Raw genomic sequence first — 23875 nt, 5'->3', positions numbered from 1 at the left:
CCCACTCCAGCAGTACCATATTCTTGAGTGACTGTTTAATCCTCAGCATTCAATGGTGAAGTGTAACTGATAAATCTGCCAGCCAAAAGAAAGGCAAAACACAAACACAAATCATGTGAGACTTCTACATTTCTTCTGCTATTGTTTGCCTTGCCAAATTTAGGAAGTGAGAGTAATCTCAAAAGTTGTAAATGATCACATAAAAGGACCAGGATACAGAACCAAGAGAAACTATTACAAAACCAAGTCAACTCAAAAGTAACATTTGAAACGAGCAGTATCTTGGTCTGAGCAGCAATATATGAACAAAAAATGGCTTAATTTCATTTGCCAGTCAGAAAAAGCATCTTTTCAGGCTACATGTCCTGACAATGTTCTACCATTGGTCAAACAAGAAGCCACGAACATGATCATCCTGCCACAAGGCTTGTGGCCAACCTTGGCTACAAGGTTCGGTCACACAGTTATCTAACAAACACAAATTATTTAACTAGTACAGTTCTTTAATGACATCATGGCTGGTCTGTCGCTTCTACAACTTCTTATTCCTTATATTAACCACAAACACTGCCCAGTTCAGCTGTTCACTTTCTTCCTCCAGCTTAAATGCTACTGAAAAAGACCGAAAACCACAAAATCACACTTTAGCTGCAGAGATGATGACTCCAGACTTTATCTTTTTGTATTAGGGGAACACAGCACACAAAGAAAGGTCACTGTTGGAGTTATAATTGACTTCCTCTTATTACTGAACACGTATGAAATGACAGTTCTTGTGCATTAAACTGAATTACACTTCACGGTTCATAAACGGACCTGAATTTGACCCAGACGACCTTCACCGTTTGATAGTAAGAGTGGGCCAGACCACTGCTTTCAGGATGCCCTTTCCTCCTAAGGACTCCTTGGTGGTCAGCTGGTTTAAGGGAGGCACTGAACACAGAAGAGGAGCTAAGATTTTGAGGGAGCTCAATAACAGTTGGCTGTTGCTCTGAGGCTGCCTTTGGACAGACGCAGGGGAAATAAAGATCCAACTCAACAACCCACTTGGGACAGTGAAGGCCACATCTCAGCTTATTGTGCTTGGTACAAAATAGAGGAATCTAATAAGAAAACTTAGGAATACTGAAGATAAAAAGATGAATTTTCTGTTATATATTCATTCTTCTACCCACAGCAACCATCAAACATAAACAAAAAAGCCTATGTTACACTAAGCATCACATTCAACACCATGTTTTTTTTCTAAACAGATCATCCTAGTGCACTGGGGGGGTCCAGTGGCTCAGCAATCACAAACTACATTATGGAATGGCAGCAGGCAGGACAGTCTGTGGACAAAACACGGAGATGTTGCATCTGACAGGGCCTCCTTCAGAGACAGGAATGTGCCTCATGCCAAATACAACTACCTCATCTACACATAAATCCCGAGGGCCTCAGCGATGCCCTGGAGAGAACTGATTGCATTATGGCTGGCATAATGGGTGATAGGTTTTGTGACTGCTTCAAATCGCTTATCACCAACACCATGTAGTTACTGTAGGAAGACCACCTTTTATCACTGCTGTAATAGTCACATTCCAAGAGGAATTTGTTTGCAATATCCTGCAGTAATAACATGTAAATATCCTTATTTATTTCAAGTCAATTACTTTTAAGTAATAACAAGCTTACTTGATTAAATACACTACTTATTATTCCTTAATACTCCACCTGGTGCCACCTCTGTCAACTTGACCTAGACAGCATAAGGTGGAGAAATGAAAGGAGGACACGAACCAGTGGATTGCCCTGAATGCACGTAATGAACCTACCGAGGTTCTGTCAAAATAAAAGCATGCCTTCATGTTTTGATTAAAGAACAATTGGTCGGGTTTTTTTCCTGTCTTTCTTGTCCAATAATCTCATTTTCAGATATACACTATACAGTTAAAGCCACCACTGAGGGAGCAGAGTACAAGTTCAGGGTTTCAGCAATCAGAGTCAGTATCTGGAGATCCGAGCCCTCCATCTGCTGTGGTGTGCAAAGAGTCCTAACAGCAAACTGTTCAGTTGCTTCACTGTCCATATTATCAATTTAACTTTGCTATTCAGTAGGGACATTGTTTCATGTCTATATTTGGGTGTTGTGCGTGTTGTCCCATCCTTTGAGACCTTGTTCTAGAGACCCAGAAGACTTCACTGTAGTCAGATCAGGGAATTCTGTTTGTCAAAATTTGCTAAGAGGTATGAATAAACCTACAATCTGGTTTGCATGCAGAGTTCTTCTTCCCTGGTAGCAAGCCAAAATCTCTCCTATCAATCAGTTCTGTATCTTGGATTTTATTTTCCCACTCCAGCAGTACCATATTCTTGAGTGATGAGTTTACCACATTGTGATATTCCTGCATATTCCTCATCCGATATTGATATCTGCAAGCTGAACCACTATTTCAGATCACTTGGCTGAAAGATGATGAACCAATGTCCCCATGGATTTAGATCAATACAGAAGGAATGTCTCAGCTCATTATTCCCTCATCGAAGCACTCACATTAAGCCATCTACACCATCAAAGCCAAAAATGCTGGGCCTCATATGAAGTTCATGTTAAGAGTCACAGCTACAGACAAGTAACAGCATTTTACAAAATGACTGGTGGAAATTTTGTTTTTAAATAAAGAATTCATACAAATGAGGAGTTGCTTTGGCTGCATCGTGATCCAAGGCCAACGTAAGACATCAGTTATAACAACATTGGACAACATTAACTGGGTAACAGTTAGCCAGTAAAATGCCAGTAACGCACTGATGTATTGGCTGCCAAATGTCAACCTAACCCCTAAATGGAATAGTGTGAGACATGCAGTAAAGGGTATGATTAATTTATATCCTGGGGGAAAAAAAAGGCATAAGAATGAAATACCTCAAGACTGCATACAGGTTCACAGCAGCCCAATTACAAAGGAATTAATGAAAACTGTACATGAATTTTATTTTCTACCTCCAAGAAACACCAAGGGTATCTGACAACTATTCACGCTCGGTGGTCTAATGTTGGTGGCTCAGAGTGGTTTATGAGAGGGATATCAGCTTTATACAGCCAACAAATTCTCGCTGAAGGTGTCCTCAAGCCGGCTGGTGTCTAAATCCAACAGTTCTTCCCGGAGCGTTTGGTATGCAGCAGCAACAAGCAACTGACTGCTGTCTTACCAGACTTGGATTGCGCCTGAATCGATGCTTGGGGAGCGAGGTTACAAGAATCCTGCCTGCATTCAGATGATACAACAGCATAAACCAACCCCAAGAGAGATGACACATACAGGTTGATGAATATTCAATACATGCCTTCTAACTGGGGGTGCTACTGAGAAGTGATGAAGAATGGCTAATCTAAAAGTAACTCGCATCGGGAGTAAAGAAATGTAGAAGTTCAGAAAAAATAAGTCTGTCCTTGACTTTATTTTAGCCTGATTAATGTTCACTTTGGAGCTGAACTCCTACTTTTCTATTTTTTAGTTATTGAATATAAAAGTTTTTCCACTTTCTTTTTACTGAATCTGTGTTTTTTTCTGTTTCTGTATATTCTGTGAACATTGTCACCTGCCTTCTGACATGTTTTTCCTGATTTTATACGACTACAGTAGATGATGGTGGGGTAAAGGTAAGGCAGCAGAGGTTTGCTGGCAGAATATGAAACTCAGTGACCACTTTATTAGGTACACCTCTCTATTGCATGATTTTATATTGAGAAGTGTTTCCTCCGTTTTGTCCATCCTACTTACAAACATGAAGAGGTAGGAAGGATATTAAAAACCACATTTTCGAATATAAAGCAGTCCCTTACAACACCACCACACGACAACGATAAGCATAGTTGTACTTCACTGTATTAGCCCGTGTAGGTGTAACCCTAATAAAGTGGCAGAGTGCATTTCAAATTCCAAAATATGTGTTTTCTATGGCTTAGTGTGGATTTTGATAAAAATGTTAGCCACTTTTCTTTGGTGTTTTCAGCAGCACAATGTGGAACTGTTAACCGCTCACAGGGCTGGAATAAAAACTAAAAGCAATAGCGCTTTTGAAACTGTGACTTTGTAAACTGTGTTTCTCAAAGTCTCAGGCTCACTTTTCAAAGCACCTTAAAGGACACTTATTTGTACATGCACACACATGGTCCCAACTTTTGTGAAGTTCATAATTAATTATACATTGGAAAGGTGCAAATAAAATATTCTTTTATAACAGAAAAAATAAACAAAATCTGGTTATTTATGAATTTGTCATAAAATTAATAGGACTTAATAAAATAAATGACAACACCACCACTAACTGGTTGTGAGTGGCTTTGGCATTAATATGTTATTAGAGATGTATATGAAATTTACTGTAATCCAAAATACTGTTTAGCTCCAGTTAAGAAATTTAAGTGGTCATTGATTACAAGCTGAAATGGACGGCAAAGAGAAATGAAATAGTGACCCCTTGTGAAACTCTGACACAACTGCAACCAAAACTAAACCACTGGTGAAGATGTGTGTACGACTCTTTCCTTAGCCCACAAAGTAAACCAGTGATTACAGCCACATCATCAAACACCATCTAGAACAGTAATACTGCTCAAGAGCACATTCTTGAGGTGAGAAAACTGTATTAAATAAAATGCTCCACATCTCCTAAATCAAATTAATATGTAATATAACATTTCTTTTCTGTGATACTCCAACACTTGCTGCTCTGTATTAAATATATATTTTGATAATGAAAACTAAAGTTAAGAGCTTTGATTTGTTCTCAAAATTTTTCACAATACTTAGATAAGCCTGATTTTCATGTCAACAGAAGAGAGAAATTAATATTCAGTACTAGACCAAGCCATGAGTTTCTGTCCAGGATTAAAATACGCTTCATATTTTCCCCTTTTTATAGAATTCGGATGACAGCAGCAGCGTGTGTTGAACATGACAGAACATATTGTAAATAATTTAGCTGTAATTCAAAAGTCTCTGAACAGACCCGCAAGAACTGTTCAAGATGTACAAATCCATTTCATCCAGCTTGTTTAGACTCATACATTAAATTTGAAAAAGGACATTTGTAGAATTGCTGTATTTGGTTTTGATGAAACTTACTCTAGGTCATTTTCTTTCCAGTTTACTTTTCTTTATTCAGCAAATATGCAAGCACCACATGATTTTAGATCACTGCTTAAGAAAACACTACTTCGAGCACAAGTATTTTCAAATGCTGTAAACCACCAAACGATATTGATCTGTTCCTCTCATTTCAGTGTTGCCGTCATCAGAAAGAAACAACTCCCACCAAAGAAAGAGAGTAATTGGTCCTAAGCTCTGGGAACTGGTTCTCACTGTACCAAAGCACTATGAAAAAAATCTGTTTGGACATTGGTGTTAGTGACTTTTGGTGGATGCTGAAGAGAATCAATCGGATGAAAAAGGAAAGGGAAGAAATTTCAGGTATTTTTAACCTGCAAAATCTTGAGGTTTTAATCACTGGCAGAAAAAAAGACCTTCATTTTAAAATGTGAGATTGTAGATAAATGTTTTAGAGCTAGAAGGTAAAATCAAGTGGCCCAAATAAGAGCTAGAGATTTGTTGATGTTGAAGAGGCAAATGTTCTTGCAACTGACTTTCAGTGTAAAGCATAAGAAGTGTACTTTTAATAAAACAGAACTGAATAAACTGGCAACTGGTGGGACAAGGCTGTCACTGCATTTTATGTTCACATCCACTTTTCCTCCTCTGTTAGTGCCTGCAGTGGAATTCATAGCCAATAAATATCTAATTTTGTGAAACCCTGACAACAAAGTAAATGGCTGATTCCAGCTGTCACTGTGTGCTCACTCACTAAACTTCAGCTGATTTAAATGGCTGTGACGGCTGTAAAGGCACCAAAACTGGGGATCAGGATGGCTTGACTAAACTAGCATTGGAACAGCAAGAGAAGCCTGGAGGCAGCCAGATGAGCTCAGGCTGATAAGGATACTGAAGATGCAGCAGCTAGGGCAGCACTGGGGGATGGCAGAGATGGTTCTGGTGGCAAGACTGATGGAGAAAAGCAACTGCGAACTAGTCCTTCAGTTCCTGACACTGTTAGAGGTAAAACTGCTGTATTGTGTGAAGACTGAATAATGTGAAAGTGCTCTGCAGAGATTAGTAAAAATTCATAGTTTTAGTTTTCATAATGAGTCACTGCTGTTGATTCTATATTGATAGCATCAGACCACCTATCAAAGCTATCAACCAAATACGCCCCTTTTTATATGCAAATATATACACAGTACATGAATATGAATTCTTTTTGATTTGATAAGCTAACAAATGAGGATGGAGTAACACAGGTTGATCATTGACTGCTGTGAAAGCGATGACACAGCTATGTACCGCTGAAGCTGAGGGATGTACTTTAAAAGCGACACGTAATATTCAAGATCAGAATCAAAATTCGCGACTTTACTTGCATCATTTCATGAATTTGCTAGCGTTTAAAAGGGTTTAGATTCTTGTTAAAAACTTTTTCTCTCTCTCTTAAGGAGACCCACTGAAAATTAACAGTGGCGCTCGAGAAAAACTCACAAAGCCAGTCATTATAAAGGCAGGTGAAAATGCCCAGCGGAAGCTGCCGTTCTCAGGTGGAGCACCAATGAATATAGAGAGGTACAGGGATGATGGCGAGCTTTTCCCTGCCCTCAATGTGAATACTGAAACATCAGCTTCTGAGAGCCCAATACTTCAGGGTGTTTGCTAAAAATGCTAAGGGCTTTTCATCACCCTCCAAGTCCCCTGTGTTTGAAACCAAAAAGGTTTGTGCCTCAACCTCAATCATAAAGACAGTCTGAAACTCAGAATCAGTTCACACTTTACTGTACACAACACTAATCAAACTTTTGAAAGCTCCTCCAGATCCACAGGTACTGTAATATCAGAATCAGCTTTATTGACCAGGTGTGTCAGACACATGAGGAATTTGACTCTGGTACATCAGCTCTCAATGCGTATGTACATATCTCCATGCAAGGGGCAAGTAAACAGTAAACCAACATAAGTCTGTGTAATATAACAAAATAAACAGTATAAACAGACAGTAAACAATGCAGACAAACAAAGGAATGTTCACTGAAATGAGATAAATAGGAATAAAAACAGAGTACTTAAAAATAGAGACCTGTACGAGTCTGTATAATCTGTACGAGGTATATTTACAGATATTGCACTGAGGGTTATTGTCCAGTCCTACTGTCGTTGGTTAAGTGTTCATCAGAGTGACAGCCTGGGGGAAGAAACTGTCCCTGTGCCTGGTTGTCTTGGTGCACAGTGACCTGTAACGCCGTCCAGAGGGGAGGAGTTCAAACAGTTTGTGTCACGGGTGATCCTCTGCTGTGCCTTCTTGATGATGGTCCTGATGTTGGATGTCCACTTCAGGTCCTGGGAGATAGTGGAGCCCAGGAACTTGTAGGACTTTATTGCTGATACGATGTAGAATGAAAACAGCAGAGGGGAGAGCACACATCCCTGGGGGGCGCCTGTGCTTATTGTCCAGGTGTTAGATGTGGTTTTCCCCAGCCTCACCTGCTGCTTCCTGTCTGTCAGAAAGCTCGTAATCCACTGAGAGGTGGGAGCAGGCACAGTGAGCTGGGTCAGTTTGGAGTCGAGGATGTCCGGGATAATGGTGTTGAACGCCGAGCTGAAGTCCACAAAGAGGGCCCGTGCACAGGTCCCTGGGGAGTCAAATTGTTGCAGGATGTAATGCAATGCCATGATCACTGCATCGTCCACCGACCTGTTTGCCCAGTAGGTGAACTGCAGGGGGTCTACGATGTCCTTCAGGTGGGCCAACACCAATCTGTCAAAGGACTTCATAACTACAGATGTCAGGACGACAGGTCTGTAGTCGTTCAGTCCACTGATGGAGGATTTCTTGGCGACTGGGATGCTGGGTCAGTTTGGAGTCGAGGATGTCCGGGATAATGGTGTTGAACGCCGAGCTGAAGTCCACAAAGAGGGCCCGTGCACAGGTCCCTGGGGAGTCAAATTGTTGCAGGATGTAATGCAATGCCATGATCACTGCATCGTCCACCGACCTGTTTGCCCAGTAGGTGAACTGCAGGGGGTCTACGATGTCCTTCAGGTGGGCCAACACCAATCTGTCAAAGGACTTCATAACTACAGATGTCAGGACGACAGGTCTGTAGTCGTTCAGTCCACTGATGGAGGATTTCTTGGCGACTGGGATAATGATGGAGCGTTTGAAGCAGGAGGGGACTTCACACAGCTCCAGTGACCTGTTGAAGATGAGTGTGAAGATGGGGGCCAGCTGATCAGCACACACTTTCAGGCATATGGAGGCTTGTAGTACTTCTTGTGACAATTAAACTGAACTGCAAGTGTAAAATTCAATTATGTGCGCACTGCCTCAATGGGTGGTTTTCCATTTACCTGTTTTTATCTGCATTTTCAATTTGCACAGAAAAAAAACATGACTTGAAATCGAGTGGAAACAGGTTTTTACACTTGACTGAAGTGGAAAAGTTTATATAAATGGCAATTTATTTATATAGCGCATTTAAAAGCAACAGCAGTTGACCAAAGTGCTTTATAATAAGTTAAAACAAGAAAGAAAACCAAACGAGCTACAGACAGGGCATTATAAATTCTTGTAAAGTCTCATGTGACTATAAGGATACTTTTATTGTTCCTAAAGTTTTAGTAAGTTGTTAGTGTAGTTAAAAATGACCCATTTCACATAGGAACTTTAAAAGAAAGCTTTCTATAAGCTGTCTGGGTGTGCATTGGAGGTTTGGTGATTTACATTTTGGACATCTAGCTCTAGCTGTGATTTTGTTTCTGAGCTTTTTGCACACAATGTGGTCCTTGCCTCAGTGAGATCCACCGTACTATACATGAGTAAATAAGTGAGTTATAGCCAGGTCCATAAGGTGCTTGGTATGAGAAGTAGTACTAAAGTCAAGTAATTTACATAAGCACATTTTAAGTACTTGAACGTTTGCCTTAGACATTTTATTTGAGCTCCACTACATTTCAGAGGGAAACAGTATTGACTCCAATATATTTACCAGTTTTTCTACAGTTCTGATTAGAGCTGCAACAATTAGACGATTAGGAAAACTAACCAGTCAGTACAGAAAACTATTTTGACTTGTCAAGCAAAAATCCCAGCAGTTTCTGGCTGTTCCAGCTCTTCAAATGTGATTTGGTTTTGACTGTGAATTACCTTTTTCCTAACTTTATAAAATTTCACTAAACAATCAAAAAAAAAACTATCGGCATGTCAATCGATAGCGAGTGAAAATAACGATTAGTTGCAGCCCCTAATTGTTTTATTGCACTTCAGTACTGGATTTGACACCATTAACATAATATGCTGTCGCGCTCCCAACGCCAGCAGCTGCTTTGAATATTCTAATGGTCTAGTGAAGGACCAGGTCGGAGTGTTCAGGAGAGACGCGATACCTTAGTAAATCCAGATGAGAAGCCACACTTTGCTGAATCCATTTCACTGAAAACATCGGCCCAGTCTCTTTGCTGCTGAAATGGCCAGGGGCAAGCCAGAAAGACTCCATCAAAGACACCTTTACGGAGTTTTCCCCACAGTCCAGGAGCTGGATAAGCCCCAGTGGTGGTTTTGTTTGCAGCACACACTCCACTGAATGTTTTACCACAATGCAAAAGAGGGCGGTAAACTTCCAACAGGTGGAAATAACGAACGCACCTGTAACGTTAACTTAGCTTAACGTCGTGTTTTCTACTTCAAAGTAAAAATTTACATTTTCTCACTTTCTTTTGTATCTTGTACCAGTTTGAGACCAATGTGCTTGGAGTGATTTTGGCATATTTCGCCAAACAGAGGGGCTACCTGTCACGCACACGTGACTTACCTAGGGGAAAAGTGATTTCGTCAAGGTGGGCGGAAACTGCGGAAGTTAGGCGATTTGGGCTCCAAAATAAGAGCATTACATTTGTCAATTTTATAAATAAAAATAAATAAACGTTACAAATATATAAATAAAAATCCCTCCTTGACAAAACATTTAGTAACTTGTATGTATTTTTTCATTCAGAATATAATGATGCATATAATATAATACATTTGAAAACAAAGTTACTGATCATAACACCTGTTGTTTTATTCCACATGGGTGGAGCATAAGGATTGCTTTTGTTTGTGAAGTGTGAACAGAAAGAATTGGGCCCATGGAACGGAATGAAAAGAATCGAGGTCCTGGGTGTGACTTGAACATGGAAGTCCTCCTCCTATAGGATTCTGTGGTAGAATTGGCCGAAGTCATTTAGATCTTTGAAAAATTATCATAATAAATTAATTTGTTATAAATGAAGAGTAATTTTACAAATGGCAAGAATAACATAGAACATTATATAACGACAATAGATTTTTGTTTGTTTATTACTTTTTGTTGTTGTTATGTTTTGTTTTTTGCAATATTTGCTAAAGAGGATGTGCTTAAAGCTTGCAGTACTATCATGCAAGTACACGTATAGTGCCTCTCACTGTAAAGTTATTTATGGTACAACTATACATTCTGGTCACGTGAGTAGGTCTGCGACTGGCACATAGAGCCTACTGATCTCTTGTCGTCATGCTCTTTTGTATAAAAATTTAAATTACTATTTTCTGCTAGGAGGTGGTGCCTCTTGGGTGGCCAGGCTGCATTTACAAACAATGTGGTGTGTAAATAAGGGTAAAACACTAACTGGCAACTAACCTAAAATGAAGGGTTAAAGTAATTACGGTACATTAAATTCTTAGGACAAACAGCAGGCCACTGTGGCCCAGCCATGCTTGGTAGAAAGTATGACAGACACAAAGGGAAATGGAGAAGCTGACAGATAGATCAAGTTTCTAACAACTACAATTTTTATGGGTCTTGAGCCATATGTACATTAACATTGAATGGTAAACTCATCAGTGTTACGTTAATTTTTCAGCACTAATAAAGCAAAGATAATGCACTCTTCTCATTGTTTTCCCTTTTTAGGTGTCTAAATTGCTAATCCTAATACATACAAGTGTGTCATGGAACATACTGAGACAGGTATGTAAGCTTGTCTTAACAATCAACCCACACAGCCTCGAGATGTAAAACCAGAGATCTTATCTTAAGCATTAGTTTCAGTAGATTTTCTCATTTCTAACAGCCTTTTTTGTTAACACAAAACTGTATTAAATAACTTATTTTTAATGCACAGAGATGAACGTGTCCTTATGCATCACAGTAAGTGTACTAATCTATGTGAAAATTAAACACACAGATGAAAGATGAAACACCATAATGTGACTAATAATGCTTTAGACATTTTACTGAATGACTGTGAGTCCCTTTAAAATGCTGCTGTGAAATCCTTGTATGCACACACACACACACACACACACACACACACACACACAGAGCAGCCCGCCTACTCTCCAGTCCCACCACTTCCTCCACTGGTCTCAGTCACACTTGTGCTTTTCCTTCACTCTCATCAGCTATGCAGTATCTTACCATCACATGAAGTTACTCGTGAGTTACTCGCTTTAACTAAGTAAAGAGCCGCATCAGCATTTTATATCAGGATGGATAACAAATTCATTCATCAGCAGCTTGTTTAGAGATTTTTGTTTAAGAAGAGCTTTTTAACTTTTTGGAAGTTCAGTACTCTGGACCACATTACAGCTGCATGCAGTGGCCTTAGCAGCTCTCAGTGATGTCATCTATACTGTCTTACAACAAAGAGCAGCCTCGCATTAAAAAGTCACTCTCTGACTCCTCTACAACTTCATCCACTCCCACCACCAGGAGCCTGAGGGTAAGGCCTGATGTCTTTCATCTCGTCAGTGTCTGTTTATTTAGTAGAAATGCCAAATAATGCAAACATGCTGCAATGCAAATGTGTTTGTATTTTGCCATAGAACCTTAGGACATGCTGTAGATAATTCAGTCTGAATGTATGGCACAGCCTATGTGTAGTCCTGCTTCACTAGAAATAAACTCATGACAGCTGTTGGAATAGAAATATTTTTTTTCTAATATCTTCTGATCAACTTTAGAATTCTTATGGTACTATCAGTATTATACTAATGTTCCTTATGCTATGCTGGAATTAAAAGAAGGCACAACATGTAAAAGAAGAATTTCACAAAAGTTAGTGTTGCTGTTTTATGAAGTTATGGTTTCACTTCCACTTTGCAGTTTTATCAGTGGATTATTTATTAAATCATGCTGTTTTGAGTTAAGCAGGTTTTTCTAAAGCGCAATCTTTACACACACACATTTATGGGTCAGACTTTGCCTTGCTTTGAAAGGCCTTTAATAACTAACAACAGCTATAAAAGAAAATTACATGTCAATGTGCATGAACAACAAAGATCAAAACTTGAAAATGCAACAGTGGAAAGACAGTAAAGAACAGTTAGTCTGTTTATGTTTATGGAAACTAAGAATCCACTTGGGAAAGATCAATGGAGAGACATGGAGAATGCCAGTATGTGAGACAGAGGGAAGAGAGGAAGATGAGAGAGAGTGAGAGAAAGAAAGCAGGGGGTGAGAGACAGGAAGACAGAGAACAGAGAGAATGAGGGATTGAGTGCTTAGGACTCGGCCTGTGGGAACTGAGACACAGTATTTATGGATGTTTATCTCTCTGCTAGTCCTACGAGAAGCTCACATTTTCCACTCATCAGCAGACAAAGTTCCTTTTCAGATCTAGAAAAGCTGGGGGACAGTTTAATGACTGAGACACTCATATACATGGGACAAAGTTAGTCTACTTTTTCATCAGCATCTGTTTATATATGATGTCCCTTAAACGAAACCAGGGCTTTTCCCAAGTCTGTGCACCATATATTATTAATGACTGTTTACCAAGCGTATCTAAATGTCCACAGGAGCTTACATCAGAGTCTGGTGAAGATCCAGAGACCTTGTAAAGGTCTGAGTGTTTGCATATAGTGTCTCTAACTTAATGGCCCTTTTCTTCTTTACAGAAATTCACTTGCCATCGCCATGATTTTGTTAGACATGTAACTTCTTGAGCATTGATCACCAGTCTGCTTATTGCTTTTGTTTACGTGACTCTCTAAGAGGTGTCTGGTCTAAAAGAATGCAATGCTAAATGAAACTGCATGTACTTCTTACTGTGTGAACTGATTTAAAACTTGTCTTAACCCCTTGTTATGTCTCATGTAGAGTACTTTCAAAGGCCTTGCTGAATTTAAAGCTGAGCCTGATGGGAATGTCATTTGGTCATAAATTAAAGTACCTGACACATTAAAATTTTTACCTGATGATGGTGCCAGATGAAATGTTAGGTCAGTACAATGCCTTCACCAAATTTCATGAAAATCCATCCAGCAATTGTGAAGCTATTTCAGGCTGCACCAAAGTAGTGGACCAATCAGTTCACAGACAATTCCTTCATACTGCTATCACAACTAAAAACCTAAGCACTGGTCCTGCAGCAGTGAATATATTTTCAGCTGTTTGTTTGAGGGGGATGCAGACAGCCTGTCAAACAAATGGCAAAGTCAAACACTGTGATGTCAACATTTGTGCAGTAATGACCATTTACTGACATAGATAACAGGGTCAAGTTGGGGCTGAATGATGTGTTTATGCTTCATAAGTTTTAAATTGGTATTAAGTTCAGTCAAAACCTTGTAGTTTAGAACAAAGTAGAGCAGCAGCTGAGTTACAGACTGACATTTCCATCCTGGAGCCAAAATGCATTTATTTGTCCATCCCCTTGGCAGGACTGCATAATTTGTCTGTAAGGTCCAAGAACATTACAAATCAATGTTGAAAAAAGAAATTGGTTTTGTGATGTGGCAGCACTGTGGACAAGGATTTGCTGGGTTTACATGCAAAAAACAATGTGGTTAGGTTTTGGGGAAAATTATGGCTTGGGTTAAAATACTTCATTAAGGCCAGGGGACTTTGGTTGTCATGGTGACACTAACATGATTGCCATTGTGGTTTAAAACTCCTACTGCATCTATACGCCACTTGGGGGCATTTTCTGAAACAACTGATGCTGTCATTCCTCTTGGGACATCTCGGCAACTGGATTTAAATGCACTTTTATGTCCTATGGACAATTATTTTTGTAATGTAATTCAAAGTACAGTAATAAAAACTTGCCTTGCCAATGTGTACATAAAGAATGGGTAAGGATGAACCTGAATAAATGAGTGGAAAGCATACTGCACTGTACTGTACTGTTTCCATAGAGAGCACCAGGAGTCACTGAAAAGTTTGGTGAGTATATTCTCTGGTCTTCAGATGCCAACTAAAGTGAACACCTCTGGGAGATTTTGGACCAGTGTGCTAGGCGACACACTCCACTACCATCATCATGAAACCAAGTTAGGGAATATCTTTTGGTTAGAATGGTGTTTGTCATCCCTCCAGCGGAGTTACACAGACCTGGAGAATCAATATCAAAAATTATTCTTATTGGTGATGTAAGAATTATTATCCCTCACCCTCAGTCAAGCAGTGTACTGTACATCTTTAGCCATGTGAAGGGAGTGTGATAATTCGACTATCACTGATGCTTCCACTCTGTTCTTATGCTTGAAAATCTCTCAGTTCACATGCTGTATAACTCTTCCAACTTTAACAGGCAGTGGTGAACAAATTGTCATGGCCACTGCCAGAGCTGTTACCTTTTTTGGAAATGTTTAGTTATCTGTGCTTGTCGGTTTGTTTAAGCGGTCATTTCCTCTCTCCTTCTTTTATTTGACTTGGTATTTAAAGCTGCCATAAACCTTTTCTTTCTGTCTTTACTCTTTTTTTGGGAGGTGGTATCTTTCCTAATGAATTCCTGTTAGTATCACTGATACACAAGATATTTTGTCATTAATACTCTTTTCAGTGTTCATAATACTAAACTGATCATGAATGTACTTGTTCATTTAGTAATAAAATATGTCCTGTGTGCATAATAACTGCATGACTCTTTTCTGGTTTACCACGATGCACATCGGATCTGATAAGACCAGAAGAAGAGAACACGTTACACACATCCTTAAAGGTTTCGCACTTGCTTCCTGTTAACTTTCACATCGATCTTTTCATTAGTCAATAAGGCACTACATGGTCTTGCACAAAACTGTTTATAAGAATGCTTTTAATTTATGAACCAAGAAGACCTCTCAGATCCTTGGTCCTTCTCTTTTAGCTGAGCTAAAAAGCAGAACGAAAACCTGTGGTGAAGCTGTTTTTAGTCTTTGCTCTCTGACTAGTCCCATGTCAATGTCTTGTAAAGTGCTTTGAATTGCATTTGACTCGTATGACTGGTGCTTTATATAAATAAAATCTGACTGAGCTTGAACTGCATGTTTATGATATAAAAGAAATGTCCAACATGGTGCAAAATATAGCCTCATTTGCGGATTTGATTCTATTCTTTACCTAATAAATTTCCTATAATCAAACAGCCTGTCACACAAAGGATGAAGTTAAGTTGTACTGTGTCATCATTTGTACAGTAATGAGCATCTGCTAAAGTAGAAGGGGCGTCATGATGGAGCTGAATGGTTTGTTTAAGCCATAACATGTTTAAGCTGGTGTGAAAATGATCAAAATCCTTTTAGTTTAGGACAAAGTAGAGGACTGACTGATTTCCAACCCAGAGTCAAGTTGTTAACATGGCTAAGAATCAAAACATTTATTCTGTAGCTCTGAATATATATATTTTTGTATTGTTGTATTTGAGAGTTAAATACAGCTGAAACCTTAGATAAATTAATGGAATACAATTCAATACAATTTCTTCCATTGGCGTTGTCATTGCATATTTCACTCTGGTCAGCTGATCACTTCTAACACATTTCTCTTTCTATTGCAGCATGAGGGACTGTCTGGGTAAGCGTCCTCTAATGTAATTCACTACATATAGAAGTAATTAAATTATTGTTGATGGAGCTAAACCTATGTGTGAAACATATAATACCTCTTCTCCTTCATCAGACTGAGAACATCTGGAAAGACTGATGTTTCTCATGACACATCAACAAACCATGCTGAATCCTATTTTTTGCGGAGGGAGAACAGACTGTCTGCAAAAAAAAAGGCAGAAGAAGAGATAGCAAACAATGAATATAAAAAGGCAGGTGATACAGTTTGAATCTTGATGTACAATATTTCTAATGCTTATTGTTGATCTGCAAAAAAAATGTGTGCAGTGTTCAGGTAAAATAAAATAACTCAGTAAACTTATTTTAGAGCTTCTCAGCCAAAGATTTTCAGCAGGCACTTTAACAGGCTGTTTTACAGAATAATCACCACCAAGGTGAGTGACTTTATCAGTTAAACAATGAAAATTAGCCTCTAAGTTGCAAGATATCTGTCTTAAACATTTCAAATAGTACGCTACAAAATGTCATGCAGCATAAACAGTTATTTTTTTGACTGACAGAAAATTAATTGGCAAAGATTTTGATAAGTAAGAAATATACAAAGCAATTTATTTGGCAATTTTTTTTATAAATTGTCTTAGTTATTTGTTTTATATCATTGTAAATTCAGATTTTGGGGTTTAGGCATCATTTAGGGCTAAGGGTCTAGATGAGTAATCACAGAAAGCATCTAATAATTGCTGATAAATTACACTCAAATGTGAACGTCTTGGTGACATTAGATAAAAAGTCAGGGAAATGCCTAAGCCTGAAAATGTCATTATCTGGTCATCATGAATATATGCACAAAATTAAATGACAGTCCACTGAATGCTTGTTGAGATATTTCACAGATGAACCAAAAATGTCAATGCTGAAACACTCCTTTGGAAATCCTAACAAGTGCGCACTTTGTAGATGTACGAAAAGGCACTGGCCACCAATCAAAGGCTCAAGTCCAAGCTGGAAACAAGCAAACAGGAACTCGCCATGATTCAGGACCAGCTGCAGAGAGCACAGGTACTTTCCTTTGAATACAGTAACTGACAGTCAGTGTCCATAATCCAGATCTGGAGGTGTGAAAAAACTCATGCTAAAGTTTTGCTAAAGGAGCAGTTGAAAAAGTAACAAAAGTTTCTGCAAGTCATAATTTAAATCACTGTGACTTTTCTTCTCAGCACATACATATTCTTCCACATATTCTTATGATGATACCAAGTGATAATGTAATGTGGAAGAAATGTGGCATGAAGGATAATAGTTCTACCAAGATGCTGTAGCGTTAGCACTGTCAGGTGTCAGGTCTGAAAAAGGGATAATAACGGGCTGCTTTAGAGTCTGTGTGTGTGTATGAGACTCTATATATATTGTTAATTTTACATCACACACATGCACCTGTGATGAAAATGCAACACCTAAAATAAAAACAGTTGATTAAAGATAACAACCTGTCTTTTGTTGCAGAAGGGAAAACCAGGAGATTGTAGCTCCAACATGCTTGAAGCAGAAAAAAAGGTATGGACTACTGATGTTAAGACATGTTTTTACAATATTTGGTTTAATTGCTTTGTATTAATTATGTTTAATAAATGTTCCTTTACATAGGAAAGTTGTAGTCTTAAGAAAAGGATAACAGAGATGGAAGAACAACTGAAGGTAATTAAGCTAAATATTTATATTACATTTAAAGTTTCCTGTTTGCTGTGATATACGTGTTGACTTTATTAGGCTATAGAGTTCTCTTTCACACATTTAAAAATGCAACAGCAGAATCTCTTATTTGGGAGAAAGTTCATCTTATTTGACATGAAGGAAACAAATAACCCAATGCAAACAGTGTGAGTGTGAGATGTAGTGCCATGGCGTTAGCAGGTCTGTATACAATGGTTTTAGTTTACCTCATTTGTCACCGTTATTCTCTGCTGGCTGGGGAATGTGAGAGCTCTTTGACTCTGCAGCGAGTGAGTCATCAGTATTCATCTGCAGCCTACTGCTCACAAATGTCCCTTGTGTTATTCTCAAGACGATACAAACAAAATCCTCTTGTTGTGCATGAATGTGAGAACTAAAACAACACGGGATGCTGATTTCACAATGAATGTGCACAATAGGGAACCGCTGTTACATTTATTTAGATGAACAAATCTAGTCCAACTGTGTTTCTGTTTCAGTGATTGCAAGTCTACAAGTGTGCACGTATTTGTTATATTATAATAAATTGTTTTATTGTGAAGCCAGTTTCCTTTCTAGATGAATCAACAATAGGCACAGAAGCCAGTAAACTGATGTAATGAGTTGCTTTTTTAAAATAAGATTTGATCTTTAATTTGACACCACATTGTGAAACTGTATATTCAAAACATATGAGGTTGTAAATAAAAGCTGTGCCTGGTACATCTTACTCTCATCTCCTCAAGCGTGAAAGATAGAGCAGCATTGTACTGTAAAAAAAGGGCAAATTCAAGGAGACTGGACCACTTTGGACTGCAAGATAGTTCTGTACTAGGATTCAAAACCCTTAAAAATCTTAGTGAATTCATATATGAATGAATAAATGTGTCAAACTTGTCTAAAAACACTTTTGTGACACAATCCATGCACACCATTTAAAGAATTCCTCTAATATGATGAGAAATGAAAATCAAAAATAGTATAACATGAAAGTATAAGGCCGATCATTTTCCATATTAACAGTACTTTCAACACTCATACAAAGACTAAAACCGACAATGACTTGGCTCTACTCACAGTTAATGTCCATCAGTGTGTATTCACCTGTGCCTTAGATCTCAGTGAAACACACTGCTGCACTGGATGACATACAGTATTTCTTCATTAGCAAACCCCAGGACTGAGTGTGATCAGCCAGCAGAACGTAAACAAAGAAGAGAGCTTGCACAAGATCTCGCACATACGCAGTTGACTCTCACTCATGATAATTTAAGAAAATTACAGCCACTCAGAGACTTTGGGGCAACATAGTCGGGTCTGTGGTTTTGCAGTGAAAAAACGTCTCACCAACTGTGGCGGTGCGTTTCCCTGATGTCTTTTTAATGGTTTTTGAACAATAGTGGAGGTCTATCGCACGGACGAGCTAATCAAGGACTGACAGGATGAAAAACTGTATCGGTTTTAGGATCTGTATGGAGGTTGCTGAAATTATTAATATAGAAAATGACCGACCTTGTTCTTCAATGTTGGACTAACCAACTTCTCATCCTGCAAGAATGTCTGAAGATGAATTTGTGTATTTACACCCTGGAGGTTGCAAGCATGCAAAAGCATGGCTTTGTTTGAAAGCAGTAAGTTGAAAAAGTTGTTGAAATTGCCTGGATGTCTGTGCAGATTCTCAGTCATCCAGGTCATAGTAAACTGAAAAAAACCTTAGAAAAAATCAACTGGACTTAGATTTCTAGATTGAAGACGTTTCACCTCTCATCCAAGAGGCTTCATCACTTCCAATTGCCTGGAATCATTATTATATTATATAAAATGGTTCCTTTGAACCTGCATCACCTGATCAAGCCCTAGAAATCAATCAACCTTCAAAATGAGCTGCACGATTATCATACAGCAAAAATTAACAAGTGTCATTAAACCTATAGGCCTACGGCAAATGTATATCTAGTGTTTTAGTGACTTGTTACATTTCTTACAACGGGAATATGTGATTTTACCTGTGTGCCCATTTTTGTTGTCTCATGCTCGCTCTCTTCAGGTTAAAGCAGAGCTTAAGATGGAGAACCAAAGATTGAAGGATGAGAATGGAGCTTTAATCCGCGTCATCACTAAACTGTCAAAGTGAGACAGGACACAGAAAGAAGAGGGAAGGATGCCAGAACCCATATTTATATCTACTGTATACTGTACCCTGCTCTCATTACACTCATCCTGACCTCATAAAGAAAGTACATATGCACATACTGTAGTTTCCCAGTAATTTGGAAACCCAAATTCTTTCTTGTTTGTGTTGAAGACTGAGATGTCTTTATAAGGCAGGCTGATTTTCCATTGTATGTTTAGTAAATGAATATCCCCTCAATGTACTGTATTTAAACAAGTAACACATGTCTTAAATATTTCTACATAAGGACAAATTCCAACACAGTTTTTTTTTAACTGTATAAGCATATCAAGAATATCTCTGCATACATAAATGGACAAAATATTGCAGGTATTTCCACTGAGGTTCTGCCATAGCATCTGCAACATTTGGTCTATTACATATGCAAACCCTGACTACCGGCTCTGAGCTATTACGGACAGCAGGTGGTGGATGAGCTGCATTTCTCAGAAATGTGAGAATGTCATGTCTGATTTAAGAGTTTTAGGTTGAAATATGACATCACAAACGACAGGCTTTCCCTCTTAACCTGCACTATAAATACAACAAGACATATGAAAGATGGTCTGAGAAAGAGCAGGCCTGTTGTTTTTTGTCATAACTGTCAGCACCAAAGCAAAGTCAGACCTGCATGTAAGAGATGAATCAATTTGTTATTAACTCTTTGTCACTAGCTTTAGATTTTTGCCTTTTTTTAAAAACAAGTCATGGTAAATGACAAGAGAATTTCACCTCAAGGGAAATTTATTACAGTTGTTCTGGAGTTTTTGATCTGATTCTCGGGGGAAATGAACTTGTTTCTCTTGGCTGCTGTTTCCAAGTTCAGGAATTTAAGATTAACTTTAAGATTAAACCCCCATAAAGTTGTCTAAATAAATAAAATTGAAATCTGAGCATTTACATTCCCATGAAAAGTGGGCAAACATGACAGTCCAGTGCTGAAAGTTGCATAAGGGTTTCATGAAAAAAATCTAATTACACAGAATATGTAAAAAATAAATAAATAAATAAATAAAGTAGGAAGTTGATGTGACTTTCAGTGAAAGTCAAACTGTAACTTGCATACATGGCAAGAATTTGGATGGATATGTCTTATTAGATTTTTTTTAATAACCCCAGAACAGCACCCTCTAGAGGAGAGGATACAAAGTGCAGGAGACCTCAGAGGAGACGGAGCCAAGCAGTACATATTCCAAGTAAGCCCAGTAATAAGACCTTTCTGGTCAGAGATGCATAAAACAACAGAAGGTATATTTAATATGAATACACCTTTAAAGCTCTGCACTTTCATCTTAGGGAGTGTTGCTTTCCATTCAGGGCACGTCACTAAATATCTATTTGATATTTTGGCAGCTGCTTGTAAAAAAGAAAATACTGTGAGGGAAGCAGCCAGTGCCTCATAAAGAGGGAATGGACAGATATCATCAACAAAGTATACATAATGGAAACAGTTTATTTTTCATTTTGCCTACAAATGGTCGTGTTCAGAACGGGGTTCCTGTGTACAACAGTCATGGTCACATTTTGTGGAATTAACCAATCAATAAATCGTCTGTTGGAGAATTTGACACACATATATAAGTAAAAGGCTGCTTGATCTCCATCCAACATTTGTTTAAAAACTTAGTTTATTCACTGAGTTGTCTCTCAACATGCAGAACTCGATCTTTGTTGCCAAGCATCGCTCTTTTCAAAATGTAAACACAGTAGTTATTTATATAGGACATAGACTGTTTAAAGAAAAAAGGATAACAAGAACAGAAAGGCTCTAAGTCATGGTTCACTGACAGCAAAGCTTCACTGCAGGTTTATATCTTTGTAGCTGCTGATATGTTCTCAACTACTCAATAAACAAAGAATAAAAAAGAGATAATAAGAAAAGTGGATAAACATCTAGTGATGATCCAAGAGTAAAGGTCAGTAACAAAGTTTGACCCTAAAGTAATTGTCGTCAGCAGTGACGTACAAAGCATCCCAATCTCTTCTGGCTATCACTTATCTTGTGTGTGTGTTTAGAGGATTTAATGAGTCCCTTTTAAAATCTTCTTCTTGTGGAATTCCTGCCAGGCTGAGATATTACTTTCAATTCGATTTATATTTAATTTTCACTTTATATATCATGACTAATCTGAGGAGGAGTCCTAAAATTGGCTCCGTTTTTGAGGAGGCATCCGTAAAATGGCATGTATATTATTCACTTACTGTATTCACTCAAAATAAGACAGACTGCAGTGCAGTGTCCTGGTTGGTTATACTACAGATGTGCTGCATTTTAGTTTGGTTTATCAGCCTTGTGTTGTTGTTACATTTGTACTGCATCATAGCATTTAGTAAAACATGTAATTCTCAGTGCTGTTTTCTGGCATTTCTCTCAAGCTGTACAGTATATGATGCCATCCACTGACCACATGTGGAAAGACATCCTCTAATTACATTTACACACCACATAGAGCAAGGCTACTTAAAATGCCTTTATTTCCTATGATTACCTTTTGACAACACATAGACAAGTCCTGACCACATCCTAGATTTGGGTTCCCTTGAGTCATTCAGGGCTACAATGACTAATATATGAGTACATTTTTTTCTATCCTTTTGCTTCTATTTTTGCAGGAAAACATGGATTTTTGTAAGGAAATAAATCATGCAGTTTACAAAAAGACAACTATTGACACACTACAACGAGACACAAACAAGAGTCAAGTTCAAGCAGTTCTCTTGTCTGTTGCTCAGTGAGTAAATGCATGAATGAGTAGGTTGACGATCAAGTCTTTGGTTGTTTATCTTGACTATATTCACATAAGAGGATTGTGACAAACAAGGAAGCATTACTGAAGCTCAGGCTGGCAGCATCGCATTGTGACTGTTGCTCTGCAGTGTGCGGGTCTGCTCTGTGTGAGACCCAGGAAGATAGGGATTCTGTTGCTGCATCACAGAGAGTTGGCAAAATGATGTAGTTCATTAAAAGAACACCAATAAACAAACACAGTTGCTAATGGTCATATTGTAAATACATAAAAAGGCATCATCTGGCCGCTGCTCACATTATACATAGATGAGAGTGAGTATATAAAATAACCCCAGGGGGGGAAAAAAGACCTTTGTAGCATATGATGTAATGAGGTGCTTCTTTACATTAAGATCGGAACTTAAAATTGACACCACACTGTGAAGATGAATCTTAAGAATAGACTTGATATTAAAAATGTGAAATGTGTCTGGTCCGTCTCCCTCTTAGTCCCTCGACAATCTGATACTACTTTCGGCCGTTCCTGTTAGGGGTCCCCACAGCGAATCAACTGTTCACATGCATACAATTGGCAAGCGTTTTACGCCAGATAAACTTCCTGACGCAACCCAAATTGGGATACATATATGCATATACACTAATGTGGGCAATTTAGAGTTGCCAATCAACCTAATCATGTCTTTGGACTGTGGGAGGAAGCCAGAGTACCTGAAGAGAACCCACTCAAGCACATGCAAGCTCCACACAGAAAGGCCCCGAACCTGGAAACTTCTTGCTATGAGGCAACAGTGCTAACCACTGCACCACCGTGCTGCCCCTCTTAGTCTCTTGACAATAAGAGACATAAATACATGATACTGGACTGTCATAAAGCTTAGGATTGCTCAGTTTCATATAGTCTACGTTATACATAAAGGTTTATCTAATATTAAATGGCACAAACCAAAACAATCACATGGTACAACCACGGTGCAAACAAATCCCCACATGAAAGACGTCACGGTGGACACAGCATCTCAGAACATGCACAAAAATCTCAACAGCAGCTCATCCCTTTACAATAAATTAGTTATACTGTGTGTTCAAAATGACTTTTGTGATGAAAAGATGATTCATTTTGGTTAATTACCAAACTGGACAATATACCATAATAATATTTCACAGAACTAACTCATTAAAGCAATAAAATTAATAAAATAAAAAAAAACAGAGTTTGGTTTTCTTTATATGCAAACTAGAGAGTGTAAACGTTTGCCAAGGCAGCTCAGTTTTTCCATAATGCCATTAGAAAATATTTGGATTGTAATAGATAGTTCTGTGGGCCACAAGCTCCTTCTCCAAAAAATGTTATCATCAAAATCCAT

At 38.4% G+C, this 23875-nt stretch overlaps 1 protein-coding gene across 1 annotated transcript; it reads left to right on the top strand.

Moving 5' to 3' along the window:
• The first annotated feature begins 11473 nt into the window (after positions 1-11473).
• LOC109973851 (protein phosphatase 1 regulatory subunit 12B-like) lies at positions 11474-23810 on the top strand. Its single transcript, XM_020623728.1, has 7 exons — positions 11474-11828; positions 15870-15886; positions 15992-16130; positions 16837-16938; positions 17383-17433; positions 17524-17574; positions 19637-23810. Exons 1-7 carry the CDS (start codon positions 11727-11729, stop codon positions 19721-19723), a joined length of 549 nt encoding a protein of 182 aa, XP_020479384.1. The 5' UTR covers positions 11474-11726; the 3' UTR covers positions 19724-23810.
• The last annotated feature ends 65 nt before the right edge of the window (positions 23811-23875 follow it).

Source organism: Monopterus albus, unplaced genomic scaffold, assembly GCF_001952655.1.
Source record: "Monopterus albus unplaced genomic scaffold, M_albus_1.0 scaffold1.1, whole genome shotgun sequence".
Classification (NCBI taxonomy): Eukaryota; Metazoa; Chordata; class Actinopteri; order Synbranchiformes; family Synbranchidae; genus Monopterus; species Monopterus albus.
The sequence above is the reverse complement of the archived record's forward strand: the minus strand, read 5'-3'. Positions and strand labels throughout refer to the sequence as shown.